Source organism: Rhea americana, unplaced genomic scaffold (genome assembly GCF_003343005.1).
Source record: "Rhea americana isolate MKP2758 unplaced genomic scaffold, rheAme1 scaffold_64, whole genome shotgun sequence".
NCBI classification, from domain to species: Eukaryota; Metazoa; Chordata; class Aves; order Rheiformes; family Rheidae; genus Rhea; species Rhea americana.
The window spans coordinates 4,271,079-4,290,544 of record NW_028186801.1 but is presented as its reverse complement, the minus strand read 5'-3'; the positions used below and the strand labels follow the sequence as shown (position 1 = coordinate 4,290,544).

Genomic DNA, 19,466 nt, shown 5'->3' with positions numbered 1-19,466 from the left:
GTAGGAACTTTGGTTCTTTATATTTTCATTTCAAATGGCAAGAAAGCTTTCTAGAAACGTTTGGTCAAAATACTTCATGTGACAGTTATGATGTGACAGTAGGTAAACTGTTTGCAGTTACAAACTTAAATGTTAGTACTACAATGCAACTAAACCATCATGCARTTGGAACAGTCAGTAATTCCAATTAAAATAGGTAAATACCTTACGTTCTTGACCTAATGATGCTTTGTTACGCAATAAAATTTTGAAGCTTGCTCARAGTAGGTGCTATTAAGGATCCAAGGCTTAACCTTCTTACTGCATGTGCGTGGTATTAGCATTTCCAATATGATGTAAGCTGCCCTGTTAAGATTATACATAAATGTATCTGTAAATTTTTAGTTGAGAATCAAAAGTGTTGGATTTGGTGGAGATTCTCTATTTTTCTTCCTTCCACAAATTTTTACCTGCCTAAAGGTTTAAAGGGTTGAAATGATTGAAATAAGCCTCAGACTAGTTTCTGTGATCAGCGTCAGAATTGCTAGTCCTGGAGAAAATGAGACACAGTGCTGTTCTCAGTACAGTGAATTTGTATTAAAGTGCTATCAGTGGGCACGGAGTACGTGGAGCTCTTAATCAGAATTCTTCTCTGAGCACAACCCTCTGTGCTGTTAGGTATGTCCAATGGTCTTTGGGGGTGGAAACCCTGTTACTTCAGCTTGAAAGYGATGAAGTAATTTACAAAGTACGTCTTGCTGTTAAGCTGTAATTCCACAGTATGGGGTACTGAGCATTAGCATCTGTTTTAGGAGTTTCTGCTTTTGTGAAAATATTGAAATAGGGCACTTACACCTTGGGTCGCTTTATTTATTCACAGTGTGGTGTTACAAATTGTTGTCAGCACAACTGTGGCAAGTTCACTGAGTAGCTGGAGGTGAGAGGTAGCAGCTCCTTTGGCTAGCGCTGCTTCTTAGCTCCTCCTGTGATGGTGTCATTACCTTACACATCATGAATCATAATTTTACCACATACAGATTAATATTAACCAAACTTAAACTAAACTTTCAAATTCTGTGTAATGAGTGCTTYTGAGTATTTGATCTTCTAAAGGCTGTAACTGTCCAATGGCAGAGCTAGGAGTGCATACAGCTTTGATGCTGGAATTACTTGCCATTGCTTTTCTTCAATACTTAAGTGCAAATAATCTTTCTAGTTAAAGGCTATTTGTCATATGTAACTAGAGATGAAAAAACTACTTGAAGCACAAAACATGGGTTAATTGTCCAAGCTTTTTTTTTTTTTTTTTTTCCCAGGATAATATAGAGCCATGATTTATACCCCAGCTTTTACACCATAGTACCAGAAAATGTGAATTAAAACCAGTTGTTTGCTCAGTGTAAATATTTATGAACGCTCTATTGCTGGACAAAAATAGCTTAAGTTTCAGTCCAGTTATCAGTCTTAGCTACAACTTTTCTCCATAACTATGAGGAAAAATGAAGATGACACAATTTAATTAGTACTCTAGTTTTCAGAACAAGATTAGGGGGAAGTGTATCTTACTCTGTGAGGAAAATGCAACAAAAAGCCCAATCAATTTTGGCAGAAAAATCCTATCCCAGTACTGACAAACTTGAGACCAAAGAYGGATGCGAAAGTTGGCAACGTTTTAATGGTGTCCTTTTGCTGTCTCCATTGGGATAGCAGTCTGTATCTGGCCAATTTCAACCTGTAACAGTTTTGAACACATCCCAAGAGATTTTTATGCTTAGTAGACATGCCTTTGCTAAAGGGTTTGGTAGAAAAAGCAGTGATTGAATAAAGTGTCTTGATGTGATCCTACGTTATCTGCAAAACCACCATGAGAACAATTATCAGTGCTTTAATATCAAAACAAAGATTTGTATCTAATTCTGCTATTTTTAGATGATAGACTGGAGAGCAAAAATCAGGAATTGTCTGTCAAGTACACTTAAGAGGCCAGGAGCAAGTCCCCTAAACAGTAAAAATTACGTCTCYGCGCCCGTCGGGTGCGGCAGCTGCGTGCACGGCGCTCCAAGAAAGCCGTGCGTAGGAAGAGCATCGCTCGGGCCCAGTAACGGCGATGCGGGCAAACACAGCGAGGGCCGCGGGGCTGCTGGAGGGGCGGCTCTCGCCTCGCTTGTCGAGCAGCTGGGAGAGGACCGAGGTCGGCGGCGGGCGGCCGCCGCGCCGCAGCCGGCTAACGGCCCCCCCAACGGCTGTCGCCTCCCACAGGGCCGCGCGCCGCCGCCGCGGGAGGAAGTGGCCGCTCCTCTGACGCAGCTTCCGGGAACGGCTCGTGGGYTGCTCTGCGGCGGAGGAGACGGTCGGCGGGGCCCGGCGGCGGCGGTAGCGGCAGCATGGTGAGTCCCGGGGCGGCAGGGCAGCTCCGCAGACGCGCTGCGCCGCACCGCGCCGCGCCGGAGAGACTCGCGCGAGGGCCCGGCGGCCCCCTCCCCGGCCGCGCGTTGTCCGGGGCGGCTGGGGCGCGCGCGCGCCGGGTGGCCGTTACGCATGGAAGGTTCTAGAGCGCGCGCGGAGCGTCCGTTAGGGCGCGGCCGGGCCTGGCCAGGCGGCCGCGTGCTTGTGGCGCCCGTTGGGGCCGGCGGCGGGGAGGCTCCCCGGGGCCGCGGCCGGTGGCGGCCCGCAGGGCAGGCTCGCTCGTCCCGTCCGTGCCTGGCGCCGCAGCATGGCTGACTTGGAGGCGGGCGGGAGGCCGCGTCTTTGCTCCCCGCTCATCCGAGGAGGCCAGGAGAAGCAGCGCCGTGCGCCCGAGCATGAAAGTGTGCTCTTAAAAGCCCCTGACGTGCAGAGAGCTGCTACCACGCTGTGCGGAGTCTCCTACCGCGCCCTTGATAGCCGCCTGCTTACTTATTTATTTATTTTTGTCAAGATGGTGATGTAACAAGCACGAAGCGTGTAGAGAAAACCTTGTGCTGATTACACAGCAAAGTAAAAAGCAACTGAACTGTATTAGGGCTGGGGCTTTCACTCTTTTGAGGGTTTCCTAACTTACAAAGATTTTCAACACTTAAATAAGAATTAATTTTTATTTTAGAGGCATGTGCTCATTACTGCTTTAATAAAATTTACGTGGAGATGAACAAATAAAAAATCAGGTTTTGACACCAATATTAATTCACTGATGTGCTCAGAAACCAGATTTCTCCAGTTCAGCTGATTTTATGTACCTTTACTTTGTCTGGCTCTGGTGTTGAGCCATGCAGAACAGCAGCACAGATACTGGTATAGGATAAGATACTGGTAAAAGCCTTTCAGGTTTGTAGTTATTATCCCATAGCATCTGCCGCAGAGAACTTAGGAGAGCTCTCAGGTAGTGAGATCTCACCTAGTTACTTGCTACCTGAGCATTGTAGGTCTGCTTCTGTTAGGAAAGTTCTTTATTGTATCCTCAACAGATCCTCTATTGCTGTCACAGTCCTGATTGTGGCTTTTCTACCCTGAGAGGTTGCAAGATAGATTTTTAGAAAGAGTCAAGGCCAATTTATATTGAGTATATTGTGTATCAAAACCAAATGGAGAAGTGCAGAAATAAATCTCTTTAATGATAAAAATACTTGCCAGATTGTTAATGCTTATGATGTGTTTTAAAAATCAGTGTTATATTAAAGCTAAAAAAGTATTCTGATGTTAACTCTTTTGTTTTAGGCATCTATTTCCCTTGCTCCCGTGAATATTTTCAAGGCAGGTGCAGATGAAGAAAAGGCAGAAACTGCTCGGTTGGTAAGTTTAATTTTCTAAGAATCTGGCAACACTTTAGGTAATTAGGCTTGGTGTTTTCTACTATGCTTTTAAATWTATGGTAATGTGGAACCTCATTTGTCTGCTTTTAGTCTTGTTACATGTCTATGAACAGGAGATAGGAGAAGCAGGAGGAGTGTTTTGTTTATACTGACAATTAGGAAAACTCGTAAGGCTTAAGAAATGAATTAACCTATACCTTTGATCAGAAGCTTGACATTCTTTGGAAGGTTTTTCTTTGGATCATGAGACATGCTTTTATGATGTCTGTGAAGATAATTATGTTTGGTCTAGTTATGAAAATGTAGCAGTTTAAAAAAAAACAACTTGGAACCATACTCTGCAGAAAGTAGTGTGGCTGTAGAAGAGTTGGCTTAAGATGTCCCCTTAGAAGTGAAAGTCTAGCATTTACTTGTTTTAAACTAGAAATAAATCTTTTACTAAGGAATATTTGTTTTCATTTCAGTCATCCTTTGTTGGTGCTATTGCTATTGGTGACCTGGTCAAGAGCACTCTGGGACCTAAAGGCATGGTAAGATAGTTGCAAGTTCTCAGATGTCATACCTGTAAATATAGTATTGATARTTACAAGATGTTTTCAAGCACTAATCTAAATCTTGCATCTTGTAGGACAAGATTCTTTTAAGTACTGGAAGAGATAGCACRGTAACAGTGACCAATGATGGTGCAACCATCCTGAAAGCTATTGGAGTTGACAACCCAGCTGCAAAGGTCTTGGTTGGTGAGTTTCTAACTGTTTGTCATTACTGTGTTTTGGATTTCTTCTGCATTTGCTGTTTTATTTCTGTAGTTGTCCTTAGAGTAGGATTCTTCAAATGGTGTGAAAACTTGAAGGAAAGGGGAGAAGAATTCTTGAAGTAAGGATACCAAAATGTTGCAAGGGTTGCAGAACTCTGCAAGAATAAAATTGAGGTTTATGCTGCTCTTGCAAAACTATTCTGACATAGTGACATTGTTTTCCCTCCGCCCTCGTTTGTCTCAGCAGTCAGAAGGGACAAAGGCAGCTCTATGCCCTACTTTCTTCACTAGGAAAACAGGAGAAAAAATGTAATGGGATGCAGAGGTTCTCTCTTGTTCTGTCAGATTTATTTATTTTTATTACCTAATTTACACTGTTATCTGGACAGAGTTTACCCTTGTGATCATCTGTCTTAATGTGCAAATAGTCCAGTTCTAGTGATGAGCAGCACCCTGAGCAGTTTGCTCTCGAGTTTCTTACTGATTTTGTGTTTGCTGAGTTCTTATTTGACAACAGATTATGCAGCACATGTGGTTATCATGTTCTGTGATCCTGTTTGTATACCTCAGAGCTTCTGTCTGGCCTTAGTTCCTTTGGATGGCCTTCTGTAGGAATGGGGAAAGAGTAACTTTTGACTGATGGCAGGCCAGAACTGATGCCTCAGCTGCAAATGAAGAGCAGAATTTGAAGGATGCTGAATTTGATTTGCATCTCTTGTTGTTGTGTGGCTATAACTTGACAGCTTCTTTAAACTAGCTGGGAACAAGCTTCTTTTCTCAAAGCTGATGTGAGATAAAAAATATTTGTACTTAAAGCTGGTACTGTTGAGTGTGGTATTTTGATTCAAAACATGAATAGAGTGATTTTTATTATTTTTTAAAGATATGTCAAAGGTTCAAGATGATGAAGTTGGTGATGGAACTACATCTGTTACTGTGTTGGCAGCTGAATTACTGAGGGTGATGTATTATGCTTTTTCAGATCTTTCTGTGTTTGGCAATGTCATCCTGAGATACTAATACAAGACAATACCGTTAACTGAGTTTTATGAAGAAGGTTCTCAGAACATAGCAAGACTTTTTACAGTGCCATTCAAATTGATAGGGAAAAAAACCCTTAGATACTGCCTAAGTATCAATGTTCTTTGGTGTTTTCTTGCTTTATTATTTATAACTTTACAACTWAGTTTAACTTGGCACCTTTTTGAAAATTATTTTCTTACTTCATTATGGAAGTGAAGTACAAAAGTATCTGTCTCTCACAGACACTTCTTGGATTTTGCACTGAGCAGCATGCAGTACTGCTTTTGATGTTCAGTCCTTTAAAATCCTTTCCACAAAGTTAAGGAGGAAAAAAGATATATGCTAAATGCTGTTCTGTGTGCATGAGACATGAATTCATGTTGTTTATTTAAACAGTGCATACTGAACACTGCCAAATTAAATCTGGAAATACTAGGAAGGATGCTTTGAAAGTGAGGCATTCTTGTTAACATAGCTCTGACAGAAAACTTAATGGCCGTGCTTCCTGGATTGAGATCAAGAGCATCTGAGAAGTGATTTTTCAACTTGATGCGTTTTTTGCAGAAAGGGAGTTCGAAGATTTTTTTTCAACCACTCCTTGAGTTGCAGGTARAAGTGAACAGGAAACTGCTCTCAGACATGAAGTAAAAGATAACTCGTTTTAAATAAATGTGTGGTTGCTAATCATGTGACAGTGAAGATTTTTGTTAATCAAGAATTCCAGAAGATATTCCAAGTGCAGATCATATTTTACTAGATTGGAGGAATAGGCAATACAGTAGCTAGAACATTTTACCTTCCTATTAGCTGTTTACTTTAATTGGATTGTTATAGCTATCTGTTTTCTATTTACATTCAGAATTTTCTGATTACTCTTAAGTGTCTTTTCTAATAAGTCTAAATACATGATGGAAATAAAATAATTATTAATTTTATTTAAATAGGAGGCAGAATTACTGATTTCGAAGAAGATTCATCCTCAGACCATTATTGCAGGTTGGAGAGCAGCCACAAAAGCTTCAAGAGAGGCTCTTTTGAAAGCTGCTGTGGATCATGGGTTAGTAATGTACATTTGCAATATCTCTATATAAACTGGTCAAGATTGAAACTTTGAGAGAGTTACATTACATTGGGAAATTCCTGATGTTGCTTTAAATAGTGTAAAAGCTGAATATATGATGTGAAAAGATAAAGAAAAAATAGCTTTTTTTGTTAGATGGACTACAGAAACTTTATGAAATTATCTAAAATCGCTTCTGATGTACAGAAGCATATAAACAATGACTTACTCCCTAGAATAAAAATCTGAACTGTTAATTTGTATTTCATACTCTGATTTTAAATGTGATTATTATCTTTATGCAGGTGCCTTGAAAGCACTTTAAAGCTGAGCGCAAAGGTTTTACTCTTAAAACAACAAAACTACTTTCTTGTTAAAAATTACCCATCACAGATACCATTCAGTAGTCCAAATGGTTGAATGTATTTTAAAGTGAGAGATTTTTGAAAGTCTTGGCTAGAAATCAGTGATTCTTTTGTACTATGTTATGTATTCCCAAGAACCTGGAGTGAAACAGTTCTTGATATTTGACTTAGTAAGCTATGCGATTTCTTGTTCTGTCTGTGATCAGAATAGATGTAAATGTGCTACTACATTTCGTAGTCAGAAGTCTCAGTGAGATAACATCTTGACATACAAGTTGGTAGAATTTACCTAACAAAAGTGGCAAAAATCAGGTAAATTTTCCTAAGTCATTGCAAGGCTAAATTGTTATTATTTGTTGTTTATTGTCATTGTTTTAATGACGTATTTTGACAAAAACAGGTTAATAATGACATATTTTGATAAAAACAGGTTAAAATATAAAACAGATTTAAAAAAATATTCCATCTGTGACTTCTCCAGCTTCAAAACAAGTATGCATGTTACTTTTGCATAGTATTTTGAAACATGTAGGTATGTAAACTAGTCAGTGTCAATGACTTTGACCCATATGTATGGGAAGTGCAGATGTCAAAATGTCATCCATTAACTATGTACATACTTTCCTGCTAGTTAAGTCATATATATGCATAAACCTCTTTTCAGAGGGAACTTCTAATTGAACTCATATCTCAAATAGTAGCTTGTGTTCCGAGACACTGGGGGAATTCTCTATATCATTCCTCAAAATGGAATGTGATACAGATAGATGTAGGTGAGAAAAAGCAGAGAGAGACTTCACAGTGATAAATTAATGATAGCAAAAGCTTTAAGAGTTTCCAATTTAATTGTACTCACTTTATTTTAGTGATGATGAAGTGAAATTTCGTGAAGACTTGATGAACATTGCGGGAACTACTCTTTCCTCAAAATTACTTACTCATCATAAAGATCACTTTGTCAAGCTAGCTGTAGAAGCTGTTCTTAGGTTGAAAGGTTCTGGTAATCTGGAAGCTATCCATGTTATCAAGAAACTTGGCGGAAGTTTGGCCGATTCTTACTTAGATGAAGGTAAGTCTTCTTATGTTGGCTAGTAGTGCACTTTAAAAATGAAAGAGTTACACATCTGTATATTTTTTTTCAGGAAACATTGCTACATTATTATTAAATTGAATAATCAATATGAGTTTTTGTAATAATTTAGATGAACTATTCTTTTTTAGTTTGAAATCTTACAAGATCTTTCTACTACTGCAGGCTTTTTACTTGATAAGAAGATTGGTGTAAATCAACCAAAAAGAATTGAAAATGCAAAGATTCTTATTGCAAATACTGGTATGGATACAGATAAGATTAAGGTATGTGATAGAACCACTATTTTTAAAGAACTTTTTGTAAGAGGAACTTAATTTTAAACTAAATTCTTTGTTTTCTTCAATTTAGATTTTTGGCTCTCGGGTTAGAGTGGACTCTACAGCAAAGGTAGCAGAAATAGAACAGGCAGAAAAAGAAAAAATGAAGGAGAAGGTAGAGCGTATTCTTAAGCATGGAATAAACTGTTTTATTAACAGGTATGCATTTCCTTGGAAAATGGTAGTGTTTATAATGCAATTACAAAGTAGCAAGATTTTAATATTGTGTGAGTGTGAAATATAGTGGACATAATGCTAAATATTTGTGAGAACTGCTAGACGCTTCTGGATCTTATAATCCCTTCACCTATGTCATGTTTTACATATGCTACTGTTTTTTTCTACACTGGAAGGTATCAGGCCAGTGGCCATGGTGCAAATATAAAGGAGTCAATAGTCCTATAATTAAACAGATGGAAGAATTCTTTGAGATAGGCCAAAAAAAAAAATGTAACTCTCTCCCTGTCATCTGGTAGGCTTGCAATAGAGGTGGTTGTCCTAAGGAAAGTCAGATAGCAGTCAGCTACTGTAGCAAGGCTGGTGGYGATCCGATTAGGTTGGCTCTTACTTTCAGATTTATTCATTTTTGCGGATAAATTGACCTCTGCTTCTAGGCATACTCTAGATCCACCTCTGCATCTGATACTGTAAGTGTTAGCTAGTTAAATACCATTGATGAGATGCTTGATGGCATTCAAGTCTATATGGCTCCATATTAGGAAGAATCTTCACTATATTTACCCAGCAGAAAAAGAAAAAAAATTGGCATACCCATTCCAAATGGCTTTGACCCTGCTTTGGATTTTGTGCTAGAGAGAGTGGAATACATAATAATAAAGATATATTTTTTATATATAAATAGAGAAGCATATAGCCTCTGTGGTCTGCTGTCTGTGTATATACCAAGACTGGAATTTGTTGTTCCTGTAGTCTATATTGTTTGGATTTTGAATTGGTGAAGGAATTACAGGTGTTGCTTTTCACATTGTAGTGCACTCAGTTAGAATAGGACTAAGTGTCCATTAGACACTTACAATCAAAGGGCTTGAATTTTAAAGCATATGGGTCTGTGTGTATTTTTAGGGGCAGTGTAATTCAAAGAACTAGAGCTGTTTTTTTAAGTTTAATATGTTTTCCGGTCACTGCTGTTTGTTTCTGTGTAGAGTGACTTTTTCCTCATGGCAAGTAGGTCGCATGTTGACTGCTTCTGTCACTTCCAGAAGTCTGTCTGTATATGTTGCTGAAAATCAGGTGTCCTTTGTTATGGTGGTATTTTAAAAGGTTTGTTCTTTGTATAATGTGAGCATGTGCCTATGTTTTAATTGTAGACAGCTGATCTACAACTACCCTGAACAGCTCTTTGGAGCTGCTGGCGTTATGGCTATTGAACATGCAGACTTTGCTGGTGTAGAACGCCTGGCTCTTGTTACAGGTATGGAGAACATGTTATAGTATGAAATTGGAGAAGTCATATTATTTGTTGATCTCTAGTAAATATTAATGCTTGATTGATTAGTTTGTGCTTTCTTTTAACTGTTAAGCAACTCTGTGAATGTGGTAAGTGCTTAAAATTAACTTTACTTTCTAGAACTTTGAAGTGCAAACACAGAGGACCCTATGAAGTTTACCAAGAGTAACTGAAATTGTTTTGTTGATTTAACAGCTATTATATAAATTTCAGTACTTCTTCAGCAGCAGTTAACTCATTTTCTGTGTTAATATTATACTTCATATTTGAAATGTTCATTTTGATTCTGAATTCTGCCTGCGTACAGATTCAAAAATATTTTTCCCTAGCAGCTGTGAGTAAAGGATCTTAATGCTGTGAAATACAATTTCACGTTTAGTGTGTGAGTTAGTGTTTGTCTTCAATATTTTAAAAATACCTATTTTTGGATAAGTCCCTGCTTGATAAAGTAGAAAAACGTTTGCTTTCTAGGGGATAAGATGAAACTTAGGAAATGTAAGCTGATACATCTACAGGTTCATTAATATGATTTGGTTATAAATGRCAGTTGTTTGATTTTAACAATAGAGAAGATTAAAGAGTCTTCCTGTGTTGAAAATTTGTGGTAGATTTCAAGTAACGTGGGTGCTTGTATGATATTTGTAGTAGCGGTCAATGTTAATGTGACTCTAGTAGCTAGTTTCCTAAGTTACTTAGCGATAGTTAACTAGAACATAATCAAAAAGTGATCACTAATGTAATCCCCGAAATGGAGAATTTGCTACGTAGGGAGAAAAAGAAAGATACTGGCTAGTTTGGCTTAGCAAAATTAAAGTTGCAGTTGCGTGTAACTGTTTGTAGGTGAGTTGACACAGGCAGATGCTTCAGTGAGAGGAACATTGCTTATGCTTGAACAAATTCAAAACAGATTTTATAGGCAGAACACGTGGACTGTGTTGGATCACATAATATAGTTGAAAAAACTCAGGCAAACTTTTAAGCACAAACTCTCTACCTGCAAATCTTGTCTTGCCTTAGATCACTAAAACTACAGGAATGCTGCAAGCTAATGTGGAATAAATGTACATAGACTGGGAATGAATGCATGTAAATGGTCTTAAAATGGGAAGAGCAAAGTGTTAAAACAATACTGCATTCAGAGACAGTTTGCTCTTTCTAATATCCCCTTTGTTTACAATATGAGAGTTGATCAATTTATGAATAGCATGCAGTGTGGCTGCTATAAGAGATTCAGGACAAGTCAAGACAGAAGTCTTGTGACAAGACATTTTTAGCCATGTAGTTGAGCAAACAAAATGAATGCTGGCACAAACCCAAGTTTAAAATAYGCAAATTTGATTTAGTACTTTATAAGTATTTCAGCTGTAAAAACTGTTAAAAGTTTAAACAGATCATGTTTTTTTTTTACATTTCAGTATTGGTAAATATCAACACAGTATCTTATCCAGAGAGACCTCAGAAGCATTATAGCTGTTGTAGTTTTTATGACGTAAACCAAACATTGACATTTTAAGGACTTATCAACAAYGATATGTTACTAGTATCTTATGCTGACATTGGAAAAGCTTGGCTTTAAATTTTAGGCAATTTTGCAGGTTATTCTGTTTTCATTAGGTTTTGGGTTTTTTTGGTTAGTCCCTGCCTCAGTGAATGCTTTCATCTTGAGCTCATTGACTGTAACATGATGTTATATTTGTAGGTGGTGAAATCGCATCCACCTTTGATCATCCTGAGCTAGTAAAACTAGGAAGTTGCAAGCTTATTGAAGAAGTCATGATTGGAGAAGATAAACTCATTCATTTCTCTGGAGTGGCTATGGGTAAGTGTCTTACCATTAATGGCACATTGAACATTTGTGTTTCCTTACATCAGCACTGTTCAGTTACGAAGTTGGCTTAAGAAATTTGTAATTATAACCATTCTTATTAAAGTCTTACTCTTAAAAAAAAAAATCCTGCAAAGATGTATGTTCATAGTTATTTTTTTTTTCATTTCCATAATGTTATACTTATGCGCAAACATTTGTAAGGATAGTATCCAAAATTTCTGCTCTTTACACTTATCTTGGTAGATTAAATTGGCAGGAAAAGTAGCAACCTGTGATACATCAGGAATTTCAAAACTTGTGTTGATATGTGACAGTACTGTAAGTTTCTAGAGGGTTGTTTTGAGATAACATTTTCATTTTTTATTAAAGTATTCTGCAGCAGTTCATTGATAAAAACCAGTAGTGTAGTATGAATTGTTTCTTTCTCCCTGTGAAATGTCATCATGCTTCCCCCTCTCCTCCCCCCCCAGATTTATCTGTCTACATAAAACTTGACTGCAGTGATAGTAGAACAAATGCTTTGTGATAGCCTTTTTCTAGCTTGTCAAACTCTTGGTCTGTCTTTGAAGTAATTTTTTAAAAGCTTTTCACCCTGGACCTTTTTAGGTGAAGCTTGCACCATAGTTTTGCGTGGAGCAACACAGCAGATTCTAGATGAAGCAGAGAGATCTTTGCATGATGCTCTCTGTGTTCTGGCCCAGACAGTGAAGGACACTAGAACTGTTTATGGTGGAGGTGAATATTAACATACTTTATACTTTGTACATGGTATATACTTCGTGCTATTATTCAAGTCAGATATAAAACACTGGTGTGTCTTCAATGAATAGGTTGTTCAGAGATGCTGATGGCTAACGCTGTTGCAGAACTTGCCATCAGAACACCTGGCAAAGAGTCTGTTGCAATGGAGTCTTTTGCAAAGGCTTTGAGAATGGTAAGTTTGTTTTAATTAAACTGCTGAACGAATAGACATAAAACTGGCATCGAATAGGTGTTTTGCTTTCAAGCTTCTGGTTTTCTAGTAAGTGAAATTTGGCAATATATCTTGAGTGAGTAACAGGAAAAAATTACCTCTCTTTTATTTCAAAAGAGTGATATTTTAATAATTAGATATATTATAGAATTCTCAGTGTTCACTTATTAAACTCTCTTCTAATTCTTGCTTTGTGTGCATAGTCAAAAGAGCAGCAGAAATAGCACATACAAATCTCAGCTGATTCAGTTTACTACTGATGCCTTTGACTGCTAACTTTGGGAGAAAAGAGCAACCCTTTGATTTTACTCATTGTCTTGTATTGATACTCTAGTACTGTTTGTGTTGATGCTCTAGAAGTTTCTAGACTTGCATTGATGGTTACATCTTAGTTGAAAACAGAGTATAACAAGAAAAAAATGCTTATACTGTGCTGACAGACTGCTGATTTGAAGAAAAATTGCCGTTCAGTTTTCCTATTTTAAATTAGAGAAAACCTTTCCTAGGAAGTGAGTGCATAGGAAAATTTCTTAGGGAATTACTGATCTGGTGCCTAATGCTTGCCAGCAAGCTTATCTTCTTAAAAATGAAACGAGTTCTCCATTTGCAGACGGAAATAATAAATGAATGAGACGCTTTTCTTTATGCCCATGTAAAACTGAGTGACAAACGTGCTCATATGCTTTTGTCCTCAGCTACAGTGTAACTGTACTATAAACAAAGGGGAGTAACATCCTTAGAAGGGTAACTTCAGGTTTTTCTAACTTCTGATCACTGCAATCTGCCATGTTTTTGAAACTTACCCTTCTTAAAAGTGGATAGTAAACTAGTAATATCAAAGTATGTTTCATGCAGAGATAGTACATAGTAAGGCATAGTAATTAAATACATATTTATCCCCTTAGATCCCGACAATCATAGCTGATAATGCTGGCTATGACAGTGCAGATTTGGTTGCTCAGCTCAGAGCTGCTCACAGCGAAGGGAAAACAACTTACGGACTTGGTAGGTAGCTTGATATTACTTCTGTTGGATTGGTATTTGGTGTGGATTAGGCTCCTTAAACTTTGTTGCATCTGTTTGTCATTGATGCATTTAGCTGGAAGAACTGAATACATTAATGCTGCAGTGCAGGCTTTCTTCTGTGTTTCTTTAAAGTCTATATTAACCAGTGGCACTCCCATTGCTTTGTGATTTTTTTTTTTAATTCATTTTGTTTCTGGGACATAGAAATTCCTGCATATAAATTAAATTTCTTCCTTGATACAATTTTGGTCTTATCAGTGCCCTGATTCAATTACTGCTCTGGTGGACAAGATCAAATAATGTCAGAAAGTGATGGTAAATAGAACATGAATGATTTGTATAACTGGGTGTTTCTGTTACTGTAGTCAATGACTGTAATTTATTGCTTGAAATAGCAATAAATACTTGAAAGAAACAGTTGTGGTAAATAATTTGCTACTTTAAATTCTTGTATTACACTAGGCCTAGAGAGCTTAAATGGTAGATGTGTTTTGTATTGAACAGAAGTTTCAGGATGTATTTGTTTAGTCACTTTTACGTGCTATGCACAATGTGATGATGCAAACATTTATGTTAGTTCTGTTTGCTTTGCACAGAATGTAACTATCCAAACTGTTACATTCTGTTATCATTTTTGAAGAGGATGATGTCTGCCTATGAAACCAATTGCTTTAATTACTTTGAATCTACTTGTACAAAGTTCAAAAGGAAAGGCATTGATTGAAAAATAAGCTTCAGAAAACGTGGGGGGGGGGTGGAGTGGCTATACCTAAAGACACAGTGCTGAGAGTCCTGTTGGGATCTTGTCTCTTCTTCCCAGTTTTTTAGCATCAAATCTTTGTATGTAATTGCGACAACATAAGCTTAAATTATTAACCTTCAGGTGAAAGGTATTTAGACTTCGTTTTATTTTCCCCCTGCTATCAGTGTGGTCCATTTGAGCAGAAGCTATCATACTGTCAATTTTTTTAAAAAATCTTAATAATAAACACACACAAAAAGCCCATAATGTCTGTCTGTCTCTCTCTAAAGATATGAAGGAGGGTGTCATTGGAGACATGGCGGTCTTGGGAGTAACAGAAAGTTTCCAAGTTAAAAGACAAGTTTTGCTGAGTGCAGCTGAAGCAGCAGAAATGATTCTTCGCGTAGATGACATTATTAAAGCGGCACCAAGGTATTACTAGAATATCTACATTAGTCAATTATAATATTATTAGAGTGACCTTCCATGAAAAAGTAATTGTGCAGAAAAGTTTTGTTTAAAAATACTTTATTTGAAGTGAATACTGGTATCTAACATGCTAACACTCATTTTATATGATTGTTTTGTGTTATGCATTAACAGTGTGAACAGGCCTAGAGCCAGTAGCATGTTTAAATTAGTATGCCCAAGCCATATCTACTTAATCTTCAATCACCAGCTACTCATGTGCCATACATACTACCCAAGTATCTGCAAAATGAATTCTGGATGAGCAAAATGTAAAGTGTCACTCTTTTTTTTTGGTCCTTTTGTTTCTTTTTAAAGTGGTGGTAGTTAAATGCCTAGCTGCTTCTGAAGTCGATCTGCAGCTAAAATAAAAATCTATTTGTTATAAATCAGGTTGTGAAGAAATTCCACTTGTGGGCAGGTTATCCCATGATTGCCTGCTACAAGATAGTTTTCACTGGTTTTTCAATCATGATTTTTTTTAACCATGGTCAGAGCTGATGTATAGCTTTGAGATAATCCTGCCTTTTGTGGTGTGAGAGAAACCCAGCATTGAACCTAAAATATGAACTAAAAAAATAAAAATAAGTGGGAGGAAATGACAGGTGGACATCAGTGGGGGAAAACATTTTGATTTTTTTTTTCCTCTCTAGAAAACGTGTCCCGGATCATCGCCCATGTTAAATTTTCTTCAGTGCCTGATGATGTGTGGACCAGATCTCACCTAGTAATTTTTTTAAATGTTCTAGTTCTTGTTAGGCTATGGAACAGAAGCTTAAGATGAGCATCTCCATCAGTAGCATGAAATGAAAGTTTCCTGTTGGTTTTAACTTATTTCAGTTTGTGTTGTGGGGAGGATTCACTTTCAAATAAAACATGGGTTTATACAACCCTGTTTCTTTTGTTCCTTTCCAGGTTCCACTTAAAATACACTGAAATAAAATCAGATTCATCAAAGTTGTATTTGTCTTTGTGTAGAAGTGTAATTTCATTAAAGAAGTGACAGTGCGTATCCTCAGTCTTGAGATATTTCAAACGATGATCAGGCAGCTCACTACAAATGATGTCTTCTCAAGTTAAAATACGTGCTTTTGTATTTGCCTGTTTTGTGTTAATTTTCACAGATGTGGTTCATTTTGTGTATGTGGCTTGTTCCAGTCCTGGCTGTATGGGTTTTGAGCTGGGATCCCGGAACTAGGCTCTAGAAAGTTAGATACTATCCTTTTGTAGTGATACTAAAGTATTACCCCTTGTTTGATGATGGAGGAAAGATAAGCTGAAGATGGACATTAGTCAGTGTCCAGAACTCAAGTGACTTTAAAGCTTTCTGCATCATGAATTAGTATATTTAAGGAGACAAGAGTTCTACTGAGGGGTTTTGAGAGGAAGGTACAGCTTGGGAAAAATAGCGGTGTCATGGATTGAACTAAGAAGTCCATGTRTTTGTTTCCAGTGCAGTCTGTTAGATACTGGACTCTGACAAGCTGTCTTTACAARTATCTATTACTATGATAAAAAGGAAGTTAGTGGAAATTGTGCTAGACTGCACTGCATCCCCCATCTCTCTTTTTCTTTTTTTCTTTTTTTGTCTCATCAAACATACTATGATATTAATAGTTCTCCATTTCTGTTGTAGCCTCTTTGTATTCTCATTCCAGGAGCTGCTGCAGGCAACATGTCTCTTAACTGGTGTAATTTCTTTATACTTGAGTCATCATGAGACTCTTGATTTCTGCTGCAGTTTTCATGTAGCTTCTCAGTGACAGTTGTAAACAGCAGCAAGCGGAGGCGCCCCTGTCCGTACGGTAGCATGTAGAGAGGGGCCAGCCGGGCAATATGACCTGTCTGGCTGTTCCAAGTGTCAGGCAGCATCTTGATGAATAGTGGGAAGGCTGCTGAAGCAGGAAAATTTATTTCAAATCAAGAAAGTATTATGTAATCATTTTTTCCCTTAGGCTTCCTGAAATGAAGAGAATCAGCTTATGAAATACACTTCTGAACTCCAAATAGGCTCTCTTCAAACTACCAAAAATGACAAGACTGTCTAAGAGTACTGCATTAAATATAAACTATTAAAAAGCAGGTGAAAGCACATTCTTTCCTCACCTCCAAGATAAGTAAGATTGCCATGTCTGTTATTCAGGAAAAGAAGCACTGAAATTTGTTTAAAAAAAAACAAAACTCTTATCATGTTGAATAATTTTCCTTTGTTGAAAGAATTACTTTGTTGGAACAGGGTTAGGTAAAGAAACGAAAAAGAGGTGACTTGGTAAATTCCAAAGATAGTTAAACTCAGCAAGACTAGTAMAATCTAATGAACAGTGAGTACATTACATGGGTGCCAGCCAGATCCAAATTCAGACTTCACTTAACAAGACAGCAAGTGCTAACAGTCTATATATTTCAAGATAATTTTTCAGAGAATGTAAATGACATTAAGCAGTCACAAGCAGGCACTGAATCAAACCTTTTATGGGAAGTCAGCTGTCACTTTTGCATCCTGTGGTGGTAAGGAAGTTCCCCTTGCCAAATGAGGGAAAGAGAAAAGAGGCTGTTCTGCTCCTCTAAAGGCTCCCTTCCCTCAGTAAAAGCTTTTTAAAAAAGTTGAATGCACAGTACTATAGAATGAAAACCTAAAAATGTCAAGTAATTTAGAGCCAAATTACTATTTTGTACTACTCAAACATACAGGGTATAAACATGCTCTGTGCCTTTCCAAGGAAATTCAAACACATCTCAGTTTTGTTAGCCAGAGAAATACCCTGCTGAAGAAATCAAGTAAGTAAAGATTGGCTGAACTCTCCTGTGCAAGTTTGTGGGAGCAGGCTCCCAGTCTTAGGTGTTATTCATGCAAGTTTACCCTTACAACTCTTGCATTTTTTCCAATTCAGTCAGCTTTTGATTTTCGTCTTTGCTACTGTATGGAATTTGGGCATGTATAGCTGTCCTTACAGGCATTGTTAGTGGTTATATAAATACTAGCAAAAGAGCCTCTAGCTTTCCTCATCATCATTTTAAATATTACGTGGTGATAATGAAACAATAGTGGTCACAAATTTTCCGGAAAGAAGATAGCAGCTGTAAGAAGAGAGCTTGCTGGTGTATGCTGTTCTCTGAGTAGGTCAGCCAGGGCTCCACAAGCACTTCCTGCGCGGTTGGAAGAGAAACCTTTGTGCAGTTATTTCTGCTGCTGCTTTTCAAACTGAAGTCCCTCGAGACGTATGCTGTGGGTTAAAGCTGGACCTCAGCAGTGTATTCTGCACTTCAGAGTTGCCTTCGCTAGTGGCTTCCAGCTGCACTCAGGCACCTTGGCAAGGTGGGGGAGGAAGAGCAAGTCCGTGGGCTACTTCTGGTGAAGAAAAGCAAGTCTGGATGGGGTCTGTACAGTCCACCCCAAACGCTGGGGAAAACTGAAATGGGATCCTCATCTCAGTGGTCCCCACATGGCAGGAGGGAGCAAAGGGAGCAAGTCGTGGCTCTACAGAAAGAGTGCTGGGTGCTGTGCCGTAAGGGGTGTCTGTAAAAGAGAGTTTTGCTGTTAGCTAGCTCTTTGCACCTACCCTGCAGACTAGCCAGGCAGCATATTGCTCTCCAGATACAAGCAAGGGAGCAGAAGTTTGGGCAGCGTTGTGGGTACGTTGCCCCCTTTGTCGACAGTTCAGCAAGGCTCCGTCTCCAGGTCGGACTTGTCAGTGGGAGGCGGCAGCGGTATGTCCTCGGGCGCGATGTCTACCAGTGCCCCGGACCGCTTGCGAGGCTCCGGACTCTCTTCTGACCATCTTCCCACCCTGCGCACCCCTTTGGCCACTTTGGGGGCGTTGCGGCAGGGGTTGTGGTCATAGATCACCAGCTTCAGGCCGGGGAGGTGAGCCAGGCTGGGGAAGTACCGGATGGCGTTGCGATCCACATCGATCACTTCCAGAAAAGGCATGTGCAGGAGCACAGGGGGRAACTCAGATAGCAGGTTGCCCGAGAGCCAGATGGTGCGCAGCTCCTGCAGGCACCGCAGCTGGCTGGGGAGCGCACGCAGCGCGTTGGAGCCGGCATGCAGGGTCTTGAGGAGGCTGAGCTCACACACCACCTTGGGCAGGTACTGCAGGCAGTTGGACTCGATCCAGAGGGTCTTGAGGTTCTGCAAGAGCCGGAGCTCAAGGGGCAGGTTGCAGAGCTTGTTGTTGCCCAAGTAGAGGATGCACAGCTGCTTCAGTGTGCACACGACCAGGGGCAGCGCTTTGAAGTTGTTGAAGTCCAGTGCCAGGATCTGCAGGTTTTGCAACTGCTCCAGCTCAGGGGGGAGATGGTTCAGGTTGTTGTCACTCAGGTATAGCTTGACCAGTTCTCTAAAAGAGCAAATGTGCAGAGGTAGCCTCCTCAGCTGCCGGCCGCTCAGGTCCACCATTTTATCCACTGGCATCTCTTCTAGGTCTTCCAGGAGGTACTTCTGGCACTCGTTGGAAGGCACAAAAGCCACAATCGCCTTCAGACTGTTGCCCATCCTGGAAGTTTCTTTGTTCAGAAATCCCYGGGGCCACAAGGGACAGGGGGCCCTCGCTGGCTATGTCCTGTTGTGCACTGGTCT

The 19,466-nt window shown here is 39.0% G+C and overlaps 2 protein-coding genes across 2 annotated transcripts; one reads left to right on the top strand and one right to left on the bottom strand.

Moving 5' to 3' along the window:
- The first annotated feature begins 2,263 nt into the window (after window positions 1-2,263).
- On the top strand, window positions 2,264-15,844 carry CCT2 (chaperonin containing TCP1 subunit 2). Its single transcript, XM_085320566.1, has 16 exons — window positions 2,264-2,366; window positions 3,673-3,747; window positions 4,232-4,297; window positions 4,396-4,507; window positions 5,408-5,484; window positions 6,492-6,604; window positions 7,839-8,041; window positions 8,228-8,328; window positions 8,414-8,541; window positions 9,711-9,814; window positions 11,550-11,669; window positions 12,285-12,413; window positions 12,509-12,612; window positions 13,557-13,656; window positions 14,710-14,851; window positions 15,541-15,844. The coding sequence occupies exons 1-16, from the start codon at window positions 2,364-2,366 to the stop codon at window positions 15,569-15,571; spliced, it is 1,608 nt and encodes a 535-aa protein (XP_085176692.1). The 5' UTR covers window positions 2,264-2,363; the 3' UTR covers window positions 15,572-15,844.
- LRRC10 (leucine rich repeat containing 10) lies at window positions 14,931-19,463 on the bottom strand. Its single transcript, XM_085320567.1, has one exon. The coding sequence runs from the start codon at window positions 19,380-19,382 to the stop codon at window positions 18,546-18,548; it is 837 nt and encodes a 278-aa protein (XP_085176693.1). The 5' UTR covers window positions 19,383-19,463; the 3' UTR covers window positions 14,931-18,545.
- Window positions 19,464-19,466: the final 3 nt, after the last annotated feature.